At 32.6% G+C, this 22,858-nt stretch overlaps 1 protein-coding gene across 5 annotated transcripts in view; it reads left to right on the top strand.

The window, feature by feature from the left end:
- Positions 1 to 22,858, top strand: part of LRBA (LPS responsive beige-like anchor protein) — a 755,230-nt gene that overhangs the window by 548,681 nt on the left and 183,691 nt on the right. For all 5 annotated transcript variants that reach the window (XM_047717621.1, XM_047717620.1, XM_047717619.1 and 2 more), the window contains exons 41-44: positions 2,151 to 2,268; positions 4,486 to 4,588; positions 9,176 to 9,291; positions 12,514 to 12,626. In XM_047717621.1, the coding sequence (XP_047573577.1) occupies positions 2,151 to 2,268; positions 4,486 to 4,588; positions 9,176 to 9,291; positions 12,514 to 12,626 (450 nt within the window). The remainder of the gene's footprint in view (positions 1 to 2,150; positions 2,269 to 4,485; positions 4,589 to 9,175; positions 9,292 to 12,513; positions 12,627 to 22,858) is intronic.

Genomic DNA, 22,858 nt, shown 5'->3' with positions numbered 1-22,858 from the left:
TCCCCACCAAGCAAGGAGCCTGATGTGGGACTCGATCCCAGGACGCTGGGATCATGACCTGAGCCAAAGGCAGCTGCTTAACCAACTGAGCCACCCAGGCGTCCCTATTCTTTTGTTTTTAGATCCTTTGTACCAAAAATAGAATTTGTAGAAAAATCTAAATACATACTTAGTGAATTAAATAAGGTAGTTTTTTTTTACCAATGAAATTGCATTTTTACATTGAGGAATTTAGATTTGTTTGTATTTAAAATCTAGAATATGGAAACGAATATAGAAAAAGAAAGTTCTTGTGGGATAAATTCTTCTTATTTTTTCCTCTCCTTGCTTATCCCATCTTTGTCCCTACCTTTCAATATCATAATCACATGTCATTCTGTTTGAATTTTTTAATGGTGGTTACTTTTGAGAGAGATATCTTAATTATTTGCTTTCAGGGATTTTTCATTAGGTTTTGATAGTAAATGCATCTCATTTTCTTTATTAAATTAAGATTAGGTGAAGTACTGATGTAAGAAATGCCACATCTGGTTTTCCTTTAACACCTTCATAATTAAGCTTTTGAAATGAACTTTTTAAAAAACAAAACTTGAATAACAAAGCAACAAAGTGGCTTAGGACTAAAGACAGGATTACTTTGAGTTGGCAAAGCATTCTAAGCTACTGTGTCTGTCACATGGGATGACAAGAATTGTAACAAGTTACTCTGACAACCACCTACTCCATAGAGAGATTATGTTGAGTTCATTTGCAGGTTTGTGTTTAGCCTAGCTGACAAAATGATACTTAACCTCTTATACAGTCAGTCTTTGTGCTTTCTGAATGAGTGACTGTTGGCTTAACAGTGACCTTAAAATGTGATTTTTTTTGAAGTTATGAACCTGAAGATATATAATTTTTTGTTTTACTAAAAAATAGACGTACGTCACTGTATTAGTTAAAGAATACAGCATGATGGTTTCTTGTACATATATTGTGAAATGATTACCACAATATGTTTATTCATCTTCTCATATAGATACAATTTTTTTAAAAAAGGAAAAAGGAAATTTCTCCTTGCAATGAGAACTCTTGGGATTTGCTCTAAATATATATTTTAAAGCATATAAAAGGTACTTCTGCAATAGAAACTAAAAAAAGAAGACAAAACAAACAAACAAATATTAAGCAAAAAGCAGAGTCAGACCTCTAAATACAGAGAACAAACTGAGGATTGCCAGAGGGGAGGGGTGGGGCTGGGCAAAATGGGTGAAGGAGAGTGGGAGGTACAGGCTTCCAGTTACGAAATGAATGAGTCAGAGGAATAAAAGGCACAGCATTAGGAATGCAGTCAATAATACTGTAATAGCAATATAACAGGACAGATTGTAGCTACACTTACTGTGAACATAGAATAATGTGTAAACTTGTCAAATCACTAAGTTATACACCTGAAACTAGGGTAACACTGTGTTTCAACTGTACTTAAAACCTGATGAAAACCTCACATAACATAAAAAATATATTTCTGAGTACATTAAATTTGTATTATATGAAACAATTGTATATGTGATCTATAAGCACATAGGGCATTCTTCTGAAGTTTTCCTTCTTTTTATCTAAAACTTTACTTTCCATAACAGGATTCAAAACCCGATCACTAAATAGTGAAATTTGTATTTCCTGAAAAGCAACAGATTACATCAGTGCTTTTTTTTTTTTTTTTAAGATTTTTAAAAAAATTTATTTATTTGACAGACAGAGATCACAAGTAGGTAGAGAGGCAGGCAGAGAGAGAGGAGGAAGCAGGTTCCCCACTGAGCAGAGAGCCCAATGCAGGGCTCAATCCCAGGACCCTGGGATCATGACCTGAGCCGAAGGCAGAGGCTTTAACCCACTGAGCCATCCAGGCACCCCACATCAGTGCTTCTAAATGCCCCAAATATATTTATAAATAGATGTTTTATAATTTTGCTCTGCTTTTTCATTGTTTCCTTTATGTAAATTGCAGTCTGTTTTCTTAGTCTCCCTCCAAATTGATTCCATAACTTTTTGCAGTTTTTAGAAATTATTTTTCTTAATAGGGTATTTTCTGTTTTATTCAGGGGGAAAAACAAAAAGAAAAAATTAAACTGTTGTTACTTACTTGGGCTTATTTTTTTCCTCACTAGATCCTGGCATATACAGAAGGGCTGCATGGAAAATGGCTATTCACAGAGATACGATCAATCTTTTCTCGTCGTTATCTTTTGCAAAATACAGCTTTGGAGATCTTTATGGCAAACAGAGGTAATATGTTTCAGAAGTATATTGTTATAAAGCTAACCTCCACCTCTTTCAGATTTTATTTTTAAACATACCGTATTGTTTCCATTTAGATAGTAATTTGTAGTCTACTCTCTGCCATACTGACCTCATTTTTTGAACCACATGCATTTTCATGTTTTTTTTTCCCCCCATTTGGTCATTCTTAGAATTATTTGTAGTAGTTTTAGTTTTCTGGCCATATCACAGATTAGTGAAAGGTTTTCTAAATATGGCGAATAACTAACTATTTAATCAGTTGGGGAATTTTGATGTTCTCAATATTGCTCTGATGCTTAAACTCCTTCTGGAAGGTGGGTGCATTTGGAGAGGGGAGAGGGTAATCAAATAATTGATACACTTATTCAATCTTTAATCTATTGCCATTTATAAAGGGACCATCAGAATATGGTACTCAAGTGTCCTGGTTGCTTTGTATTACATCATTCTTGAAAGAACTAAAATTCGATTTGTGGGTTTAAAATGGAAGTTGGTGAAATTCATTAAGACAAATAGGAGAGACAAGGTGAACTTGAAGTAAAAGCATTGGTGGGTATGAGTGGAGGCATACCAGGGAGAATATATAAAACCTAGTGACTTATTGTACATACTCCTTATACATAAGTAGATTGAAGTTTTATTTTCTCTTTCTATAATCTACACATTGTCATTTTAAAAAATCTACACAAAGTAAGATATATTCCATACACACATTATTTTCCCTTTATGGAGTGAAGTGTCTTTTTAGAATACAGATTTCTTTAGATGGAGATGTTTCTTCCCTTCCTATTTGGTCTTCTCCCCTATACATACCTCTTTTTCCCAATGTAAACATTATTCTTCCAGGCAAATAATCAAGTGAATGTTTCACTCTTTAGTTCAGCCTGCATTGTCACTGTCCCAAAGGGGTTTTGTTACAGTCTTACAGTATTTATTACTTGCTCATCCTCATTCATATTTTACTCCTTTAAAATTTCTTTTTTTTTATTAAATTTTATTTTTTATAAACATATAATATATTTTTATCCCCAGGGGTACAGGTCTGTGAATCGCCAGGTTTACACACTTCACAGCACTCACCATAGCTTTAAAATTTCTTATGCACCCTTGGTTTTGTGTGTTTTTCTTTCGCCTTTCCTTCATGACCTTCGTTATCTGCCATAACATTATGATAGTTTTTCTGTTGTAGTTTTTTTCCCCCTATATTCAATGTAATAATGGATATATAGGGATAGCTTATTAAAAAGGTATGTTGGATATATATATATGACACCTTAGTGAATGATCATGTGCTTATTTACCTGAAACATGCTGGTAATGCCAGTATTTAAAACTATACCAGAGTAATAAATTTTTTCTGAAGAATTTTTTTTAAGCTGGGTAGAGAAAAGGGATCATTTTCTATATGAGTACATAGTGGTTATGATGCTAAAATTATAATAGAATTAAAATTTTAAGACTGTCCAAATTAATACCTTCCAAATTCTCTCCCATGATTTTGAATTTATTTTCGTATTTCTTAAGAAGATCAAAAATTTATAGATGATTAATAAATTAACATTTATGTACTAAATATGTATTGTGTATTGGTTGTGTTTCTCGATAGTCTCAAATTGTGTTATTACTGATGTAGAGATGATGAGAAAACACTTAAATTTGATTATTAACTCTAGAGGAAAAGTTTTCCTTTAGGTCACACATTGTTCTGGATTATGTGAACATACAAATTATAAACATAAAAATTGTAAAGAGAATAATTTTTAAACTTCATCATTGGAAATAAATATGTGACAATTTAGTACTTATATCTATAGTATTTTTGGTGTTAGACTGTTAGATATGTAAAGTTAAAACTTTAACTATTTATAGAAACTCAAGATATATATGTTTAACTTGCTAAAATTCAATTTTGTAAATTCAAAGTGTAGCTAATCTCAGCTTTATGTCACATTAATGCAACAACAGTTTTTAGAATTTCTGACAGCGTTTGGAGAAGGAACTATCTGTGGCTAAGATATTTATAAATAAAATGATTATTACCTCTAGCATATTAATACTAAAACTTGGTATGCACTATAATAAAAGTAATATGACAGGAATTGTATACCTGAAATAAGAGTAGATATTTTATTAGACCAAGAAGTCAGTTTTCCAAGAAGGAAGTTATGTTGTGTTCTAACTTTTAAAAATGATTTTTCATAGTTGCTGTAATGTTCAACTTCCCAGACCCTGCAACAGTAAAGAAAGTGGTTAATTATCTACCTCGTGTTGGTATTGGAACCAGTTTTGGTTTACCTCAAACCAGGTACTGTTTTATATGAGAAAATTTTGGAAAATAATCTGTATTAGTATTTTTTCTTACTTAATTTTCTTACTTATTTTAAACTTCCTTCTGTTTTATATTTCATATTAAATGATTATTAATGCATTATTTTGAGTCAACTGAACTTCTATTTGAAAAAAACTAGTAAAGAGGAACAAATGTAAACCAGAATAGGTTGAAAGAAGAAAATAATAAAGGCACAACATTAATAAAAGTGTGAGCAAAAACAATAAATAAAAACCAATGCAATGAAAATTTGTTTCTCTGAAAAGATTAATAAATGTAATAAATATATATACAAGACTTATGAAGAAAAAAAAGACACAAATTGCCAGTATCAAGAATGAAAGAGGGGACATCACAACAGGTCTTACAGATATTTAAAGGAAAATAAGGATATATTATGAACAAATTTGTGTTCCTTAGATAAGTTAGATGAAATGGACAAATTTCCATCCAATAGATAACCTTAGTACCTCTACAGGGGAAATTGAATTTGTAGTTAAAAGTCTGACAGAGGGCGCCTGGGTGGCTCAGTGGGTTGGGCCGCTGCCTTTGGCTCAGGTCATGATCTCAGAGTCCTGGGATCGAGTCCCGCATCGGGCTCTCTGCTCAGCAGGGAGCCTGTTTCCTCCTGTCTCTCTGCCTGCCTCTCTGCCTGCTTGTGATCTCTCTCTGTCAAATAAATAAATAAAATCTTTAAAAAAAAAAAAAAAAGTTTTTAAAAAAGTCTGACAGAGATAATTCCTAGCTCAAATGGTTTCATTGGCAAATTCTATGAAATATTAAATGAAGAAATATACCATTTCTAGGCAAACTATTACAGAAAATAGAAAAGAAAGACAAATGTTTAAAGTTATTCTATGAGGGCAGCATTATCTGAATTCAAAATCCACAGAAAAGCATTACCAGGAAGGGAAACTACTGATCATCTTGATTAGAAAAGATGAAATAAAAGTTTCCTATCAAGTCTTCTCTTCATAAGCTGCTTGAATGTCTGCATGACATGGAAGCTGACTTTCCCAGAGTAAGTGATTCAAAAGAGAATGAGGCAGAAGCCCCAGTGTCGTTTTATGACCTACCCGTGATAGGTAGAGTAGGTCGTCAATTCTGCTACATTATATTTGTTATAATGTAGTCATTAAATATAGCTCAGGCTCCAAGGGAGGGAAAAAGTTTTACTTCTTAAAGAGGAAGTATCTCAAAAAAAAAACAAAACAAAAAAAAAAAACAAAGCATCAAAGAATTTATGGACATATTTTAAAACTACCACAGGGTACAACTCTTTTGTAAAAGAGGCACCTAAAGTGGCCCTTCTAGATGATAAGCAGTAGTTGCTTTATAATGCCAGTGAGGATTTTGGTCAGTTTTATAATTTAATGAGCAATTTCAGGTTCAGAATGAAACAGCTCAGAATTGTATAGTAAATTTCTTTATCTTAATAAGAAAGTCTTTTTTCTACTAATTATCTCTATTTTTTTAAGTTTTATTCATCAACTAATATGTGTTATCATACCTGGGAAATCTTTGTAATGATTTAATATAAATATTAAATATAAATATTACAAATATAAATATTTGTAATGAAAGCTAGATGTAGGTTAATTCATTAAACCAGCTATTTAAATAGATCCAAACACTAACAGAGTGTTTATTATCCAGCAGTGTGCAAGATAAATACCATCTTACCCATGCATGTTTTAACAGATATGCAGACCAAATAATGTGTAAGTGATGGGAGGAATATAATAAGGGTGTTATAATGGTGATTAGTGGAGTAGAGATGAGATGCTTTGGATTATGTGGTCAGAAATGTCCTCCTATGTGACTTTTAAATTTTAATTTGAAAGAATAGAATCAGCTTACTTTTGAAAGCAGAAATATCATATGTAAAAGTCCTGAAATAAGGTGAGATTCCAGTATTTTTAAGGAATTTTGGAAGGCAGATATCATTGGAACTTAGTGATTCTGGGAAGAAGAGTGTCAGTTCAGAGATAAGAGTTTATTGTGGAAATCCAGGTGATATGTGATGCTGATAGCGCAGTTAAAGAGAGACATCCTTGTTTAGAAATTTTGAGAGCATACAATTTATGTGACTTCGAGACTAGTTAGATAATGGAGGATGATAAGAGAGGGAGGTGTCCAGTGTGTCTTGCCAAGTTTTAGTTTAAGCTGCTGAATAGCATCTACTGAGATTGGGAACACTGGAGAAGGAATAGTTGTGTATCTGTCCCCCGAAGTTTGGGGTCGAGGTTGTGAAGATGAGGTGCAAAATATGAGAAATTTAGTTTTAGATCTGTTGAGATTGAAAGCCCTGAGTGATGTCCATACTGAAATGTTGAGTAGGCAGTTGGAGCTCAAAAGAAAGATATAATAATTGGGGAAAAGTGTTGAAAGACTGAATGCTTTCCCCTAAGATCAGGAAGGCTAAAATATCCCCATCCTCACCATTTCTATCAATAGTATATTGGAGATTTCAGCTTGTGCAGTATGAAAGGGAAAGAAGGAGGGAGAAATTAAAGGCATCCAGATTAGAAAGGGTGGGGGAAAGGTCTTCATTCCTTGATAACAGAAGTGTAAGATTTGTATACTGAAAACTATCAAATATGGCTAATAGAAATTAAAGACAGTCATCAAATAAATGGAGGCATTCCATACTCATGGATCAGAAGATTTAGTATGATTAAGATGTTAGTTCTTCCCAGATCTATAAAGTCAGTGCAGTCCCTCTCAAAGTCTAGCAGACTTTCTTGGAGATATTGAAGAGCTAAAATGCAGTGGATCTGGAACAATGCTGAAACAATGTTGAAAAAGAAGAACTAAGTTAGAGGACTCCAACTACCTGATTTCAAAACTAATTATTAAAGCCTCAGTAATCAAGATGGTCTGATATTTGTAAATGAATAGACCTATAAATCAATGGGACAAAATTGAGAATTCAGAAATAAAATCCATTTGCTTTCAAGAAATGTGCTAACACAACTCAATGAGGAAAATATAATCCTTGAACAATAGTGCTGAGACATTTAGATAGTCAAGAAAATTTCATTGCAAGAAAATGGACTTCAGCACTCAACACACTGTATTCATAAAAAATTAGCTCAAAGTGCATCATAGACATGTATTTAAGAGCTAAAACTTAAAAAAAAATTTTCAAAATGTGGGAGAAAAACCTTCATGACCCTGGAGTAGGCAAAGGGTTCTGAGATGTGATACCAATAGCATAATCCATACGAGAAAAAATTGAGAAATCGGATTTAATAAAAATTTAAAACTTTTGTACTTTAAAGGACACCACTAAGTATTTGAAAAGAGAAGTCCTAGAGTGAGAAAAATATTTGTACATAGTGTTTCTGATAAGGGTCTTGTATTCAGAATATATGTAAAACTCTTAAAAGAGTTTTAAGATGGATTTTTAAAATGTGATATATTTTATATTCATGCACTGGAATACTATTCAGCAATCAAAAAATGAATTACTAATAACATGCCACATTGATGAATCTCAAAGCATTATGATTACTGAAGAAACCTGGTGCAGAAGACTTCATGATGTGTGATTCCATTTATCTGAAATGTCCAGAAAAGGCAAGTTTATAGAGACAGAAAGCAGATTGATAGTTACCTAGAGCTGGGGATAGGAGTGGGGATTAACTGTAAATAGGCTCAAGGCAAGTTTTTGTCGTGATGAAATGGTTTGAAGTACATTGTGGTAATAATCACAGAACTCTAGAAATTTATTAATAAATCATTGAGTAGTATACTTATGTGGGTAAATTTTATAGTATGTAAATTGTACCCTTGAAAATTAAACAAAAAATATAGTTACCTTGTCCTTGGTGGTAGGAAAAACTGTCACAGCATACTTCTCTGAGATCCTAGGTTCTGAAGGTAATAATTAATCCTGCCACCTATTTACCACTCTTACTTAGTATTAGTCAGTTACATCTTTTGTTATTTACATTGCATTAAAAAAAACACAGAAAACTTGGTCATCTATTATTAAGCTGTATAAAAAAATAATAGTTTCTTTTACCTTTGTCCCACCCCATCAATAGACACGTGAAGAATTTAGAATCTTCCTTTTCCATCTTATAAAGGGTATATAAACATAATATTTAAATTTAAAATGTAAAACGTGTTGTCTCTAAGAGAACTATTAAAATTGATAAAGATGTGAATACACACAAAAAGAAACCCCCACACAGAAAAAGATGTCAATACAATTTTCTCAGTTACTATAATCCTTTTATATAAGTAAATCAGTAAGTTATTAATCATACTATTACTAATGAACATTTATGGAAACTAGATATTATAATGACATTGTAATGACAGCTTACTTGAATGAATAGAATATGTATCATGGACCTGTGGTTAGTCTAAATCATGTAATCATTAATTGTACATTGAAACATTTCTTGTATTCATTAGTAAAACATGGATAGAACTTTTCAGAATATACAGATATCATTTTTTATGTCAAATATACAGAATAAGCACAGATATTCATAATTTATTATTATGTTATAATTAAATTGATTCTATGTCAAATTCTGTTTTTTGCAGGCGTATCTCATTAGCTAGTCCACGTCAACTCTTTAAAGCTTCTAATATGACTCAGCGATGGCAGCATAGAGAGATTTCAAATTTTGAGTATTTGATGTTTCTCAACACGATAGCAGGTAATCTGAACTTACATGTTGACTTACTGCAAATGATAATTTTTTTCAAGTGATAAGTTATTAATTGTGATATTATTAGATTATTATGAGTACTAGTGTAAATAGCTTACTTTTAGTTTCATTATTACTACATGAATACCTCATCAAGAGTAATTTTGACAGTAGAGTTTACAGTTTTACATACGAACAGCTGGCTGCTTGAGAAAATTAAAAATGGGTATGCATACTTTTTTCTAAAAATCTTAAACGAAAATTTACAACTATTTAACATAGTAAGAATGGATCCATTATGGGATAGTGGAAATGAAAAACCATATATAAAATCTTAACCTGTTAATAACTTAATCAGAAGTGTGTTACATGATGAAACAAAAATGTAACATAGAAAAAAGTAAACTTGGTAAAATATTAAGTAAAGGAATACTTACATTATGATCCATATGTGAAAATCTAGAGTAAATGGTCCTCTGTAAGGTCTGTAATCAAGAAGTATTACTGAACATCACCCATGGAAGCTGTTCTCTTTGAAAGAGAATAAAGAACTGAAGGTTCTGGAAAGGGAGATGGGGTAACTGCGTGATGGGCGTTAAGGAGGGCACGTGATGTCATGAGCACTGGGTGTTACATGTAACTAATGAATCATTGAAAACTACACCAAAAACTACGGATATGCCATCTGTTGGCTAATTGAATCTAAATAAATAAAAGCTAAATTTAAAAAGAGAGAGTAAAGAATAGAAATGTGTCATTACTTTTTGTTTGTGATAATTAGAATGAAGAGAACAGAGAATGTATTTGTAGGACATTTGAGATTTCAGTTCAGCAAACTGACACAGTTTATATTTGAGGCACAAAGGAGGTACAGAGAGGGATAAGGCATGTTGCTTGCTCTCAGAGAAGTTATTTTAAGTACGAATTTTAGCATTTACACGATTCTAGAGCAAGGACTATAGATTCAATAAAAGAAATACAAAGTACTCTTGTAATTAAAAGTTCAGAGAGAGAGGGAAATTATATTCGTCCAGTTGATGGGAGTAAGGAAAAAAATCAGGAAGGATTTCATGTTCATATAAGGATGGATATTACTTTAGTAGAGGTGGTATTTAAGAGATTAGAAGTCATGCCATGTAAAGCTGAAGGCATAAGGAAACATACAAAGGTGGGAAAATGTGATATAGCTAAAGAACGATTAATGGTATAGTTTATACATATGTATATGAATGTACACACATAAAGTATATATTCATAAAGGTATAATGAGAAAGAAAACTAAAAAGGTAGCAGGGAGACACATTGTGAAAGATTTTCTCTCAGTTTGAGGAGTTAGCAGTCCATTTATAGGGCAACTTCTGAAAGTTTTTGAGCAAATAAGTGATATTAGTACTATATAGAAAGTTAACTTGGCAGAATGAAGGATAAACTAGAGTGGAATGAAACTAGGTAGAGAGCACAGTTAGGAAGTAATTATATGTGAAAAATAATGAGAGCTTGCATTAGAGGTGTGACAGTGGGAATTTATAGATTAAATGATGTAAGATTTATAAGGTAGAAACCATTTGACATCAGGCTGACTAAATGTAGGGGGGTAAAAGAGAAGTGTCAGAAAAGGTTTCCAGGTTTCTGGCCTGAATCATTGGGGAAATGGTGGTGCCATTACAGAAAGGAAGTCAGAAAAAAAGGTCTAGAGAAAGATGATGATCTTACTATGTAGATAGACATCCAAGTTATCAAAAAGAATTTTTAGAAGTATAGTTCAAAGAAGGTATTTGGAATTTGGAGAGAAGACATTGGATTTCATCTGCATAAATTAGAAATTACCAAGAATGAGTTGAGGTTACGAAGCCAGATAATACAGAAAGCAGTGAGACAAGGTCTGGTGAATGTTCTTGTTCATGACAAGAAGACAAAGGTAGAGTTAGTAAAGAAAAGAAGAGGATGAGTTATCCCAGAGTTTTTAGACCTAAGAGGAGGAAAACTGAGGTATAGCAAATGTCTTGAGATGCAAGGGGAAAGAAAGAGAAAGGTGTTGGTTGCCTGTACCAAATATGGTATGGGAGATTTAAAAAGGAGTACAGGCCATATTTAGCTTAAAAGCAAACAGAAAAGGTTGATTGCAAATACTGAATGGTTGGAGATAAATGAGAACATTAGATGTGTATTATAGTTTTCTTGTGTAATAGTAAAAAGAGAATAGATTAAAACAAAGGTGAGAAACCACGAAAGGGACACAGAGAAGTAACAATGCAAATTATGAGTGAGACAGGCTCAAGAGCTCTGGTGAAGGAATTATAGCTCATGAAGAATAAAGGCACTGTTAGAGAAGAGGAGAAGAGAGGGACTATTATGGAAAACTAGAAGTTAAGGGTTCACATTGAAAAGTCTAAATGTTATCAGTTGAGATGTTCAGTTCACAGCCAGCTGAGAGATAGGAATGAAGAAAATTTGAATTTATATCAAACTCAATGAAGATTATATAAGTAGTGACTGAAATGATTTTTTTTTTAAAGATTTTATTTATTTATTTGACAGAGAGAGATCACAAGTAGGCAGAGAGGCAGGCAGAGAGAGAGGAAGAAGCAGGCTCCCCACTGAGCAGAGAGCCCGATGTGGGGCTTGATCCCAGGACCCTGAGATCATGACCTGAGCCGAAGGCAGCGGCTTAACCCACTGAGCCACCCAGGTGCCCCGACTGAAACGATTTTTAAGTAGTAGTGAGAAACAGAAAACTTACACCATAAGCTTAATGGACATATTTAGCATGAGAAATAATTCAATTAACACATAGAGTAAATGCACAGTAATAATTAGGGAGCAACGTTTATGAAATAGTCTACTCTCAAATAGCTTGTCTTGTGCTTAAAGTATCTTTTAAATGTATCCTCCAAATATTCTTTTTAGAGAGTAGAACCAGTGATTTGTTTTGAGTAGTTATTAAACTACTCAAAAGAAGTTGGGGTTGAGTCTCACATTATTTAAGATTTGTTTTACACTATTATACTATTATTAAAGGTTCTTATGATACTATTACATTTCCCAAAAGATGGTCAATAGGCATTCAATAACTGTATATAAAGTTTAACTCAATTAATAAAAGTCTATTTACCATGAGAACAATGTCTGGCACTTAAAAAGTTAAGTTGTTATTATTTTTAGCTAATGATATTCCTATTTATCATTTCATTTTATTATTCTAAATGGAGTGACTTTTTTTTCCTCTCTTAGGACGGAGTTACAATGACTTAAATCAGTATCCAGTGTTTCCCTGGGTCATCACTAATTATGAATCAGAAGAACTGGATCTTACCTTGCCAAGCAACTTCAGAGATTTGTCCAAGGTAATTTTTCAGGAATCATCTGAAATACAGTTGCCTTGCACATCACAATGAATTTGATTATTTTTGATTTTCACTTTACTTTCTAAAAATCTTTTTACTGTAACTGTAACTTTAATACATTTATCTTTTATATGTATTTTCACTTTCTCAAAATTGAACTTAGAATTTAAATTAAAAAAAATTTTTTTTTAAATTTTATTTATTTGACAGAGAGAGATCACAAATAGAGAGGCAGGCAGAGAGAGAGGAGGAATCAGGCACCCTGCTGAGCAGAGAGCCTGATGTGGGGCTCGATCCCAGGACCCTAAGATCATGTCCTGAGCTGAAGGCAGAGGCTTAACCCCTGAGCCACCCAGGTGCCCCTAAATTGAAAATTTTTGAAAAATGCATGATAAAGTTGGTAACAGTGAAAAGTATTTACAGTTGTATTCTTTTTTCTGTATACATTTAGGAAGACATTATTCTAAAATATTAACTTCTTCAAATGGTGTTAGTATCATGGATACTTCTCACCAGCACTTGTATTAAAAGACAAGTACCTGTACACTACTACAGATGTCCTACCTGATCTCTTTGCCACCTCTTGCCCTTGTCTAATCCATCCCTCACTACCTCAAAATGAATTTTCTTTAAATATAATTTTGAATTATAGAAATCCAGTGATTAAACCTTTTTAACTTAGTTATTCTGAATGCAGAATTATTCTTTCCAATTCAGAGTTTTGCTTTCTCTGCCTTTAATGTTCATCTCCTACTTAGTGGCTGACTCTAGTCCTGTAGGTCACCTCCTCATGGAGACCATTACTATTTTCATTCTGTGATATTCTGTTCTCTGTTTCTTTCACAGCACCTAAAATACCCTGCATATTATATGCCCTTCTACCTGTTTTGGTTCTTTTTGTCTCTCCTACTGAACTCCATATGAGGGAGTTCTTGTTCACCATTGTTTTTCTCATGCCTAGCACAGGGCCTGCCATTCACTAAATGTGTTAAATGATAAAATATATATGACATTTTCCCCAAGTTATAAAATATTAACTATTCAGTTGTTTAAATGTAAATATAAATAAGCAAAAAATACTCCTTATTACCACATATCAAAAAGGAATGACTACATTTTATATTTCTATATGCATATACGTTTATCACACTGTTTTTTAACTATTTTCCCATATCTTAGGTTCTTCAAGAACTCTCCTTTTCTGTCCTAGATTATCAATAAATAGAATATCCTGTATCACCATTTTGTAATATAGAATAAGGGCATATTTCTTTTTAGTTTTTTATCATAGAGAATTTCAAGCATATACAAAAGTAGACAAATTAGCGTAATAAATTTACATCAACTAGTAACCCTGCTTCAGTAATTATCAACTCATAGTTACTCTTATTTTATTTTTATATTCATTTTCTTTCTACTTTCTCATATTACTTTGAAGCAAATCCTAGATATCATAACATTCTATTCATAAATATTTCAATATGTACTTCTTTTTAAGGTTTCTTTTTAAAGCATAACCATAATGCCATTAGCAAACCTAAAATATTAGTAATAATTTCTTAATATCATCAAAAGCCTAGTAAGTATGACATTCCAATTGAATTACAACTTTTCTTAACTCTTTTTAGTGTGTTTATTCGTATCAGGATCCAAATAAGGACCACACAGTGCATTCAGTTGATACTGATTAAGTCTTAAGTCTCTCCTGTAGGTTTCTCTTCTATCTTTTCTTTCTTTCCAATTGATTAGTTGAAGAAACATAGTTTGTCTTATATCTTTTCTCACAGTATGGATTTTGTTTATTGTATCCCAGTGGAATAGTCTAACAGGTTTCTCCACTTTCTGTATTTCTTATAAATTGGTAGTTTGTTCCAGAGATTGATAGAATTCAGATTGGATATTTGTGGCAATACTGCGTCATAGGAAGTTTTCGCATTCTTCTCATAGAAGGCATGTAATACCTTCTTTACTTCTCTTTTGTGATGTTAGTTGCCATTTATATTTAATGCCTAGATTCACCTGTTATGTAATCATTGCAAAATCATGATATTTACCATCTCTCACTTTAATTTCATTTATTATTGAGACTCATTCTGTAACAAGATGCTTCCCTTAATCTACTACTAGGTTATTCAGTGGTACATTGCATTGGAAAAGCAGAATAAAAATTTGTGTTTTTTTTTCTCTCTTTATTTCATTTTCATAACAGTGACTGGTTCCTAACATCTTCCAATGGACCTAACTTTCTAAAAAAAAACATCTTAATGAACTCACAGACTTAAATGTATTTGACATTTCAGTCCATTGCAGTGATTATTTTTACTGATGTTCACTCAGTTGTTCCTGTTTTTTACCACAGGGAGCTTTACGTTGCTCTTGAGTCATTTTGATATAATCTCAGTAGTCTTTGATAACTTCCATATCTCTGACAGAGTGCTCCAGTCTTAACCCTTATGATTTCTGGCCCAGTTCTCAAACCATCTGTTTCTAATGCTTCTCGGTGATCAACTTGAGACCGTGCCCCTAACATGGCCAGTTCAACCTGATGTGGAGGATGGCTAGATTGTACCATCAGCAGCCATCTTAACCCAGCCCTCAGCTGACCATAAACACATGACTGAGTATAACCAAGAGCAGCTACATCTGGTTTTTGTGGGGGTTTTTTGTTGTTGTTTTTTTTTTAGAAAAATGAAAGTCTTACTTACATCTAGGTATCATATTTGTTCTAAGACCCTGTAGTATTCACTGGAATCTGTAAAACTCTCTAATCGAATAATTGGACTATGTATTAGGTTGACCTGTATAGTGAGTCATTCAGTAGGTCAATAATAAAAACTTGCCAGCTCTTCAATTCTCAGGCTATTATATCCTACTCTCTTTCCATTATTTGAATTTTATGTACATAAAAGTAAAAATCTTATTTTTACTCCTTTAATTTACTAAAATGTAAAATTCGCTTCACAAAATATATTTAAATAAATATCCTTCCTAGAGTTCTAGAAGAATTACCTTTTTAAAAATTTTTTAGACTTTCTTCTGTTTAGACTTCTATTTAAGCACATAGCTTAAGATTTTGTTGTTGTTGTTGTTTAGAAAATTTTTTGGTGGGCTCTTCAAGATCCGGTGGGTAGTAAGACGGATTGTGGACAGGGTGCATGTTTCTGTCCTGGTAGAACAGTTACCAATGATGATAAGCAGGAGGCTATTTGGATATTTCCGCTCAGGCTGTATTTGTTTTCTGCCATCATTGTACCTGACCAAGAACTCCTGTAATCCTGCTGCCTCCTCCTACCACTGTTCTTTGCCAACTGCCTCTATTTTCTGCCTCTTTTTTTTTTTTTTTTTAAAGATTTTATTTATTTATTTGTCAGGGGAGGGTGCACAAGCAGGGGGAGCAGCAGGCTCCCGGCTGAGCAAGGAGCCCGATGCGGGACTCAATCCCAGAACCCCAGGATCACGACCTGAGCTGAAGGCAGATGCTTAACCAACTGAGCCACCCAGGCATCCCTGTTCTCTGCCTCTTGTCTTGGTTCTCTGTCTCACTGAAAACATCTTACATGACCAGAGGAAAGTTTCCAAAGCAGTTTTTTTTTTTTTTTTTTAAACTATATGGTTTCTTTTGTTATGACAGTTCATTAAAGTAATACCAGCAAAATGCCATAATGGATTATTTGCCAGATAAATAGAATCCTTTATTAAAATTGAATTTTATTTGTATGTTATAACTATTTCTATAGAACTTGCCAAATACTTTTGTTGGGTGGGTAAAATACTGTTTTAACTAATGCCTTTGCAATTTATATTCTGTATATGATAAATAAGGCCATTTTTATGCCCCACTAGATAACCAATAGTGATTTTGCTCTTTTTATTTTGTTAGATTTGTAAAAGTGGTAGAGGGCCTCAAAACTAAAGGAGTTGCTTTCATGAGTCTTTCCATATATGTCCATATCCACTATATAAAGGCGTAAAAAATAAAATTTTGATGATTTGGTGTCTTTAATTGTAGTAGTACCCATTTTTATATTTTGTGAGATTTTTTGAGAGATTAGTACTTTGGGCTGAGGAAAGAATATAGAGAATGCTTTCAACAAGATCTAAAGGACACATAGTTGAATAATGAATAGTAGTGTAATTAGCAGGGTTGGGAAGAAGTGGGAAGCTCTAACACTCAACCACATATCTTATAACTTATAAAGCAGTGGTAGTTCAAATGCTATAAAAGTCATTCAAGTTCAAGAAAATGGAATCTAGTACTAATTGTTTTCATTAAATATTGATGGATATAAGTGAGTTTGGAATTAACTACATTATTTTAAGTGAAATAAACATGTTCGATTTTTAAAAATTGTGCTTTGCATGTATAAAGTGGTAGTAATTATTTACTTTATAAAAATATCTTATTCCTTTTGGCAGTAAAATCTTCCATAATGTTTACAGTGTGATTCAATTTTCAGATATCTGTTTACGTGCATATTTCAGGGGTATAACTCATACACAAGATGAGTTGTATCTGTCTGAGTAATGATTATAAGAGATTTATATTGAAATTTTTCCCATAGTATACATTTAGCAAACATTACTATTTGTTTAAATAAACTTGTGGAATTGTAGAAAACATTCTGTGCAAAGCTTTATTTAAAATGTAGACAGATCTTATCCCCATTCTTTAACAGATTATATACCGTGACTGGCTTTAAAACATATTGAAATATTTATGCATATTTATGTCCATTTAATTTTCTCAATGCTATTTTTCAGAGTAGTTTTAGCAGCTTTGATACAAAGCTACAATTTTACTTGGTAATTTCTTCCATGTTACACTGGGAATTTTCTTTCTGAAGCTGAATTAGTATAATCAACAACCTTTCTTCTATATTATTTTTCTGATCATTCTTTGCGAAAAGAGTTCAGTGAAAGATGTAAAAAATGTCTTCTTGAAGGTATAAACTTTTATTTTATGCACACTATCTCCTTATAATAATTTCAAATTAGTATTGTCACTCTGTTGAGAAGATTGAATATAGTCTGTATAGAAGATCAAATAGAAAATCTGCTGAAAATTAATTTCTTATATGTATGTTTTGAGAAAGCCCTCATTTAACATAATGGTTAAATTTATTCTTTCAAAGCTAAAAAAAGTAGGAATGAATTTTGAAGTTGATTTTTTTCCTTCACTTTCTTTCCCAGTTGTTTCATCACTGGTCTACAATTCTGACTGTTGAGAAGACAGATCTAACCAGGCATGGAGTTGGGAGAGACTTTAATCTGTATTTTACAATTATATATAGATTTTTATATTTTGACAACCTCGTTGGGAGAGATAGGAATGAACATTTTCTTTTTGTCTTGTCTTTATAAGAAATAATAGTTAGGACAGGAATATGTTTATAAAATGTCATATCATAAAAACAAATTATGATGGCAGAATGTTTCAGTATCAGGACTTTCTTTGTAGATTAGAAAGATTTTCTCTGCCACCGTGATTTCTTCTTTTCCTCTTAGTAGGAAATGGATTGTGTAAACCAGTTTTCTAAGAGAGGAAAGCCCAGATACTCTGAGGCAATTATTTCTCTTCTAATTGATTCACATAATTATTTTGAATTATTTAATATATATATGTATCATAACTTCAGTGCCTATTCTAAAAAATGAGTTTGTTCTTACATTGAAAAGCAGTCGCTAACCATTAGCTTCCAAATGAAAACTTAGCTATAGATTAGCTATATGGGGGAATATGCCACTTCATTATTGTTAACTAATATTTATTGAGGACTTACTTTTGTCAAGCTCTTATTTAAGTATATTATATGTTAACTTTTTTTTAACCCTCACAAAGTCCTTATAAGGTAGGCTGCATTATTCACTGTCTTTTTTACAGAGACAGAGACAGAAACTAAGGCAGTATGAAGTTAAGCAAGTTGTACAAAGTCACACAGGTAGTGGCTAGCACCAGAATTTAAACACTAAGCCAGTGTTTTTCAAACTGCAGTTTACAGCTAGCATTTTAAAAAACGAATAGAAAAACTTAAAAAGTAGTAACTGTGGAACAACAAAATAAACAAAAACCAAATAAACAAAAAACAGAATCAAACCTATAAATGTAGAAAACAAACTGATGGTTGCCAGCAGGGAAGGGGGTGGGGGTTGGGCAGAATGGTTATAGGAGAGTGGGAGATACAGGCTTCCAGTTATGGAATGAATAAGTCATGGGGATGAAGGCACAGAATAAGTAATTTAGTGAATGATACCGTAATAATGACATGTTGGAAAAGATGGTACCTACACTTGTAGCAAATCAGCATAATGTATAAACTTAATGTATATATATAAACAAAAATAATGTATATATAAATATATACATAAATAATATATAAATATAATGATAAATCACTAAGTTATGTACCTGAAACTAATGCAATATTGTGTGTCACCTACACTCAAAGTAAATAAATAGGTAGATATTATAGAGAAAAAAATGAGTAGAAGGATATAGCATATGATTTAAAAAAAGAAGTATCAGTGTGCGTTATATATGAATCTTTGGCCTAAGCCACATGTGTGTGTACATACGTGTGTGTGCACTGGTTTATGGTTTAAAGTGACATATTTCTTATGAAAACTAAAAGCTTGGGCCCAGAATGTTTGAGAAGTATTGCAGGGTGCTAAACTGCCTTTTGGCATCACGTTCTAAGTCTGTTTTAATGTTATTTTGTCAAGTTGCCTTTCACCTCTCATGCTGAAATACATGGTAAAATGTAACCAGCATTCTAGCACTTTAAAAAGGAAAGCTTTTCCAAATTGTTCCTCTTAGTGTGTTTGTTTCAGGTTATTCTCTAAGCTTTTTTTTTTTTTTTTTTGACTAAGCCTGTTTTATGAAAAAGCTGAATCTTTGGCTAAAACTGTTCAATCCCTGATGATACAACTTGAGTATTCACTTATTTTTTCATTTGTTTATTTAATAATATTGTGTGCCAGAAACTCTTAGTTTAGAAATTCAAAATAACAAGGTAGTTAACTACTATCCTACTAAAAAGTAAACTGAAGATTGGGGTAAAAAAGCAGAAATGACTAATGTATAAGCAAGTATTTTATTTTTAAAAAAATAGAGCTTACATTCTTAAAATGAAGGAAAATCCTTAAAGAGAGTTTGAGGTAGAAGGAAAGGAAAAATCATCCATTTTTCAGCTTTATAGTGCTAGAGCCATGTAAGCTTGTTCTTTTGGTTCAGGGTGCAGGAAGAAGAATTAGGGGAAAATGAACCTGCACCAGGATTACCTGATTCTTCCTTGCAGTGTAGGAATTCAAGGAGAATTCACAATCTTCAAACTGAATTTTAAATTTTGGTTCAAGCCCTAATAAATCATAGTTTTGTTTTTTTTTTTCAACCTATGTTATAATGTTATACCATTCACAACTCTGTTAACAAACTAGCAGCTTCTGGTGCCCTAGTCTGGATCAAAATGTTTCTGAAGAGTAAATTCTCAGATAACATAAGTGAACTGAATGACAAAACTCTCTTGAATGTACTTATTTGCTTATGAGTTGCCATTATTTGTCCTTAGTATTTATTGTTTCTTCTTCTCTCTCTTTGTTTAAAGGAAAAGTAGGTGATTTTCTTTCCATGTCCCTCATTTATCTTTTACCATTTGGTTGTGTATTTTTATATGTGAGATATTTCTCCCTAACACACACATTTAATATACAGGCTTCATCTTGACCTGGAATTGACTACCGACATTTAACTGTTGTTGATCAGACAGCACTTCTTTATCTCTTTAAGTTTTAAGTGCTGTTTCTGATGAATGCCAGTCCTTTTAGTCCTGTTCTGTAACAGATATACCAGGAATCAGTATACCATCTAGATGTCACAGAGGGAAAAGAACACTCTTTTGAGAGTGGGAGGAGAATATTGTTTAAATATGATAGCTGTTACAACACCCCCTTTTTAAAAATTTATTAAGCTTTAGTCAAAGGAATTCAAATTTTATTAAAAACCTTGTGATTTTACAACGGTAAATAATGGATGTTAAAGCATTTCAGTAAAGCGTAAATACAGAGAAAGAAAATAATTACCCCGTGCTTGGATTTTGGTGTTTGTTTGTTTGTTTTGTTTTGTTTTGTTTTTTTGCTGATAAAATATATCTAAAGTACTTCAATTTTGGCATCAAATATGGATGCTGTTATATGCCACATTGATGTTGGATATTTTGGTATAAATTATCTCTCTTGCCTTGGGGAGTTTACAGTCTAATCAGCTGAAGGATGATGTGGAGGAAGTTTAGAATCTATTTGTTAGATTGTGAGGGAAGCCCTATTAGGGGCCTTCCTTTGTAAACAAAATTTTACATATGCTATCTCCTTGAATCCCCTCAACAATACTATAAGGAATGTGTTATCTTTATTTTACAGATAAGGAAACTAACATATAGTGAGGTTAAGGATCTCCCCAAGGTCACACATTTTCCAAAGTGTTAAGGCTGAGATCTCAGATCTGTCCCTGTCAGTGAACTGGTAGACTTTAGGAATAAGTGGAAAGAGTATTTTAGATTGAGTGTTTGCATTTGTGTCTACTTCTTTCCAAAATCTAACCATTCTTTCCTCTATCTAGGCAAAAGGAAAGAGATATGTAACTTTCTGGAGAAATTATACCAGAGAAGTTTCTTATTTGAGAACACCAAGAACAGCAGAGGAGGGGCTAATGGGAAGGAATGGAAAACTGGAGGATGAACTGAAAGCTTTAAGTACTGAACAGTGAAGACCCCCAGATCCCTTTTGCCGTCATGCTATCAGAGCTCTGGCGGCTTATACCAGCCCCACCCTTTAAGACAGAAGATTGACTGGCCTAAGACAAAACACCTAAAAAATATTAACATTTAGGAATCCTTCTTGGAGCCCATCTGATTGCCCTTCAGTGAAGTCTGTCAGCTCACAGTGCTAGTTAGGTTCAAAGTACTTCAGTCAGCTCTTTTGTGCCTCATTCTAAAAGTGAAGGTACTACCAAGTGTTAGCAAACATTTAAAGACAGTCTCCAATGTGAAAGATAACAAAGACTAAAACAGATAGAAAAATAAAAAGAAACTAGAAGAAACAAAGACAATTTAGGAAACAGAAAAAGCCTTATAAGCAAAATTAGAATAAATGTCCTCACGAGATAATAGAAAACTATCACATTAATAGAAAAAGGAAAACGATGCGCTAGAAAGTAGAATATTAGTGCAGATGGTTTTTAAAAAATATACCAAAATGCTATGTGAAAGTAGCCTAGAAGGTTAAAATTAGAGGACTACAGTAGGAAATCTTTGGAGTCCGTTTTCATTTATTAATAAGGGACCTTTCTCAGTTACTTAATTGGTGGTGGGGGGCTCTTATATAGCAAACTGCTATGTATTTTTATATGTAGTATTATGTAGTTATTTATATGCTACTGAAGGAAAATTATCATGGGTATACTGACCTTAAACTTTAAATTATTATTTGTTCACTGTGATGTATTTAGTTTAAAATATGGTTGTGCCACTCTTTCCTCAAAATGTGAAATAAGTTTAGCAAAGTGTGAACATACATATGTATATTTGGAGAGAGAGAGAGATTGTGTTGCATTTACAAAATTTGCTGAAGTTTTGTTTTTAAATCAGGAAGTCAGTCTGTTTTTTGTGACCTTTGTTAAAATTTACCTTTTCTAAGTATCTTGCAGATTTGATTTTCTACCTTCTAGTAGAAGTTTTTAAATGAGTCTAACAGAGGTTAACCTTACACTTAATTTAAGCAGCCTTCAATGACATTGTTTTTTAACATTAGTCAGAATATGATAAACTGAAGTAACTGAAATGGATTGTGGTTAGTATTACTGTCAGGGTGATGAATAATCCTGACATACACCAGCAACACACTGCCAGTCAGTAATCCTCAAAGTGAAGTATTTATTCTCTAATCATCTGAAGTTACTATGGTGTGGAGTGACCATTCATTATTATTTATAAATGAATTGTTTTATTTACACAGCATTGCCAGTTTATCCCTTAATCCTTCCCGTTTTCTTAGTTTAGTGCTGGGTGTACTAACTTGGGTAGATTCAGAGTAGGGAACATATACCTACCATGAATATACATAAAGATTGTTTTCAAAACACCTAGAAATTGGGTTGTGTTTTTTAAAGTTTTTGTTTAAAAAAATTAAAGTTTAGTATTTGTAGCTTTCTTTATATGCTTGTGTGTGTCAAATTTTCAAAT

The sequence above is a fragment of the Lutra lutra genome, chromosome 2 (assembly GCF_902655055.1).
Source record: "Lutra lutra chromosome 2, mLutLut1.2, whole genome shotgun sequence".
NCBI classification, from domain to species: domain Eukaryota; kingdom Metazoa; phylum Chordata; class Mammalia; order Carnivora; family Mustelidae; genus Lutra; species Lutra lutra.
Note: the sequence above shows the minus strand (reverse complement) of the source record. Positions and strands in the feature narration are given on the sequence as shown.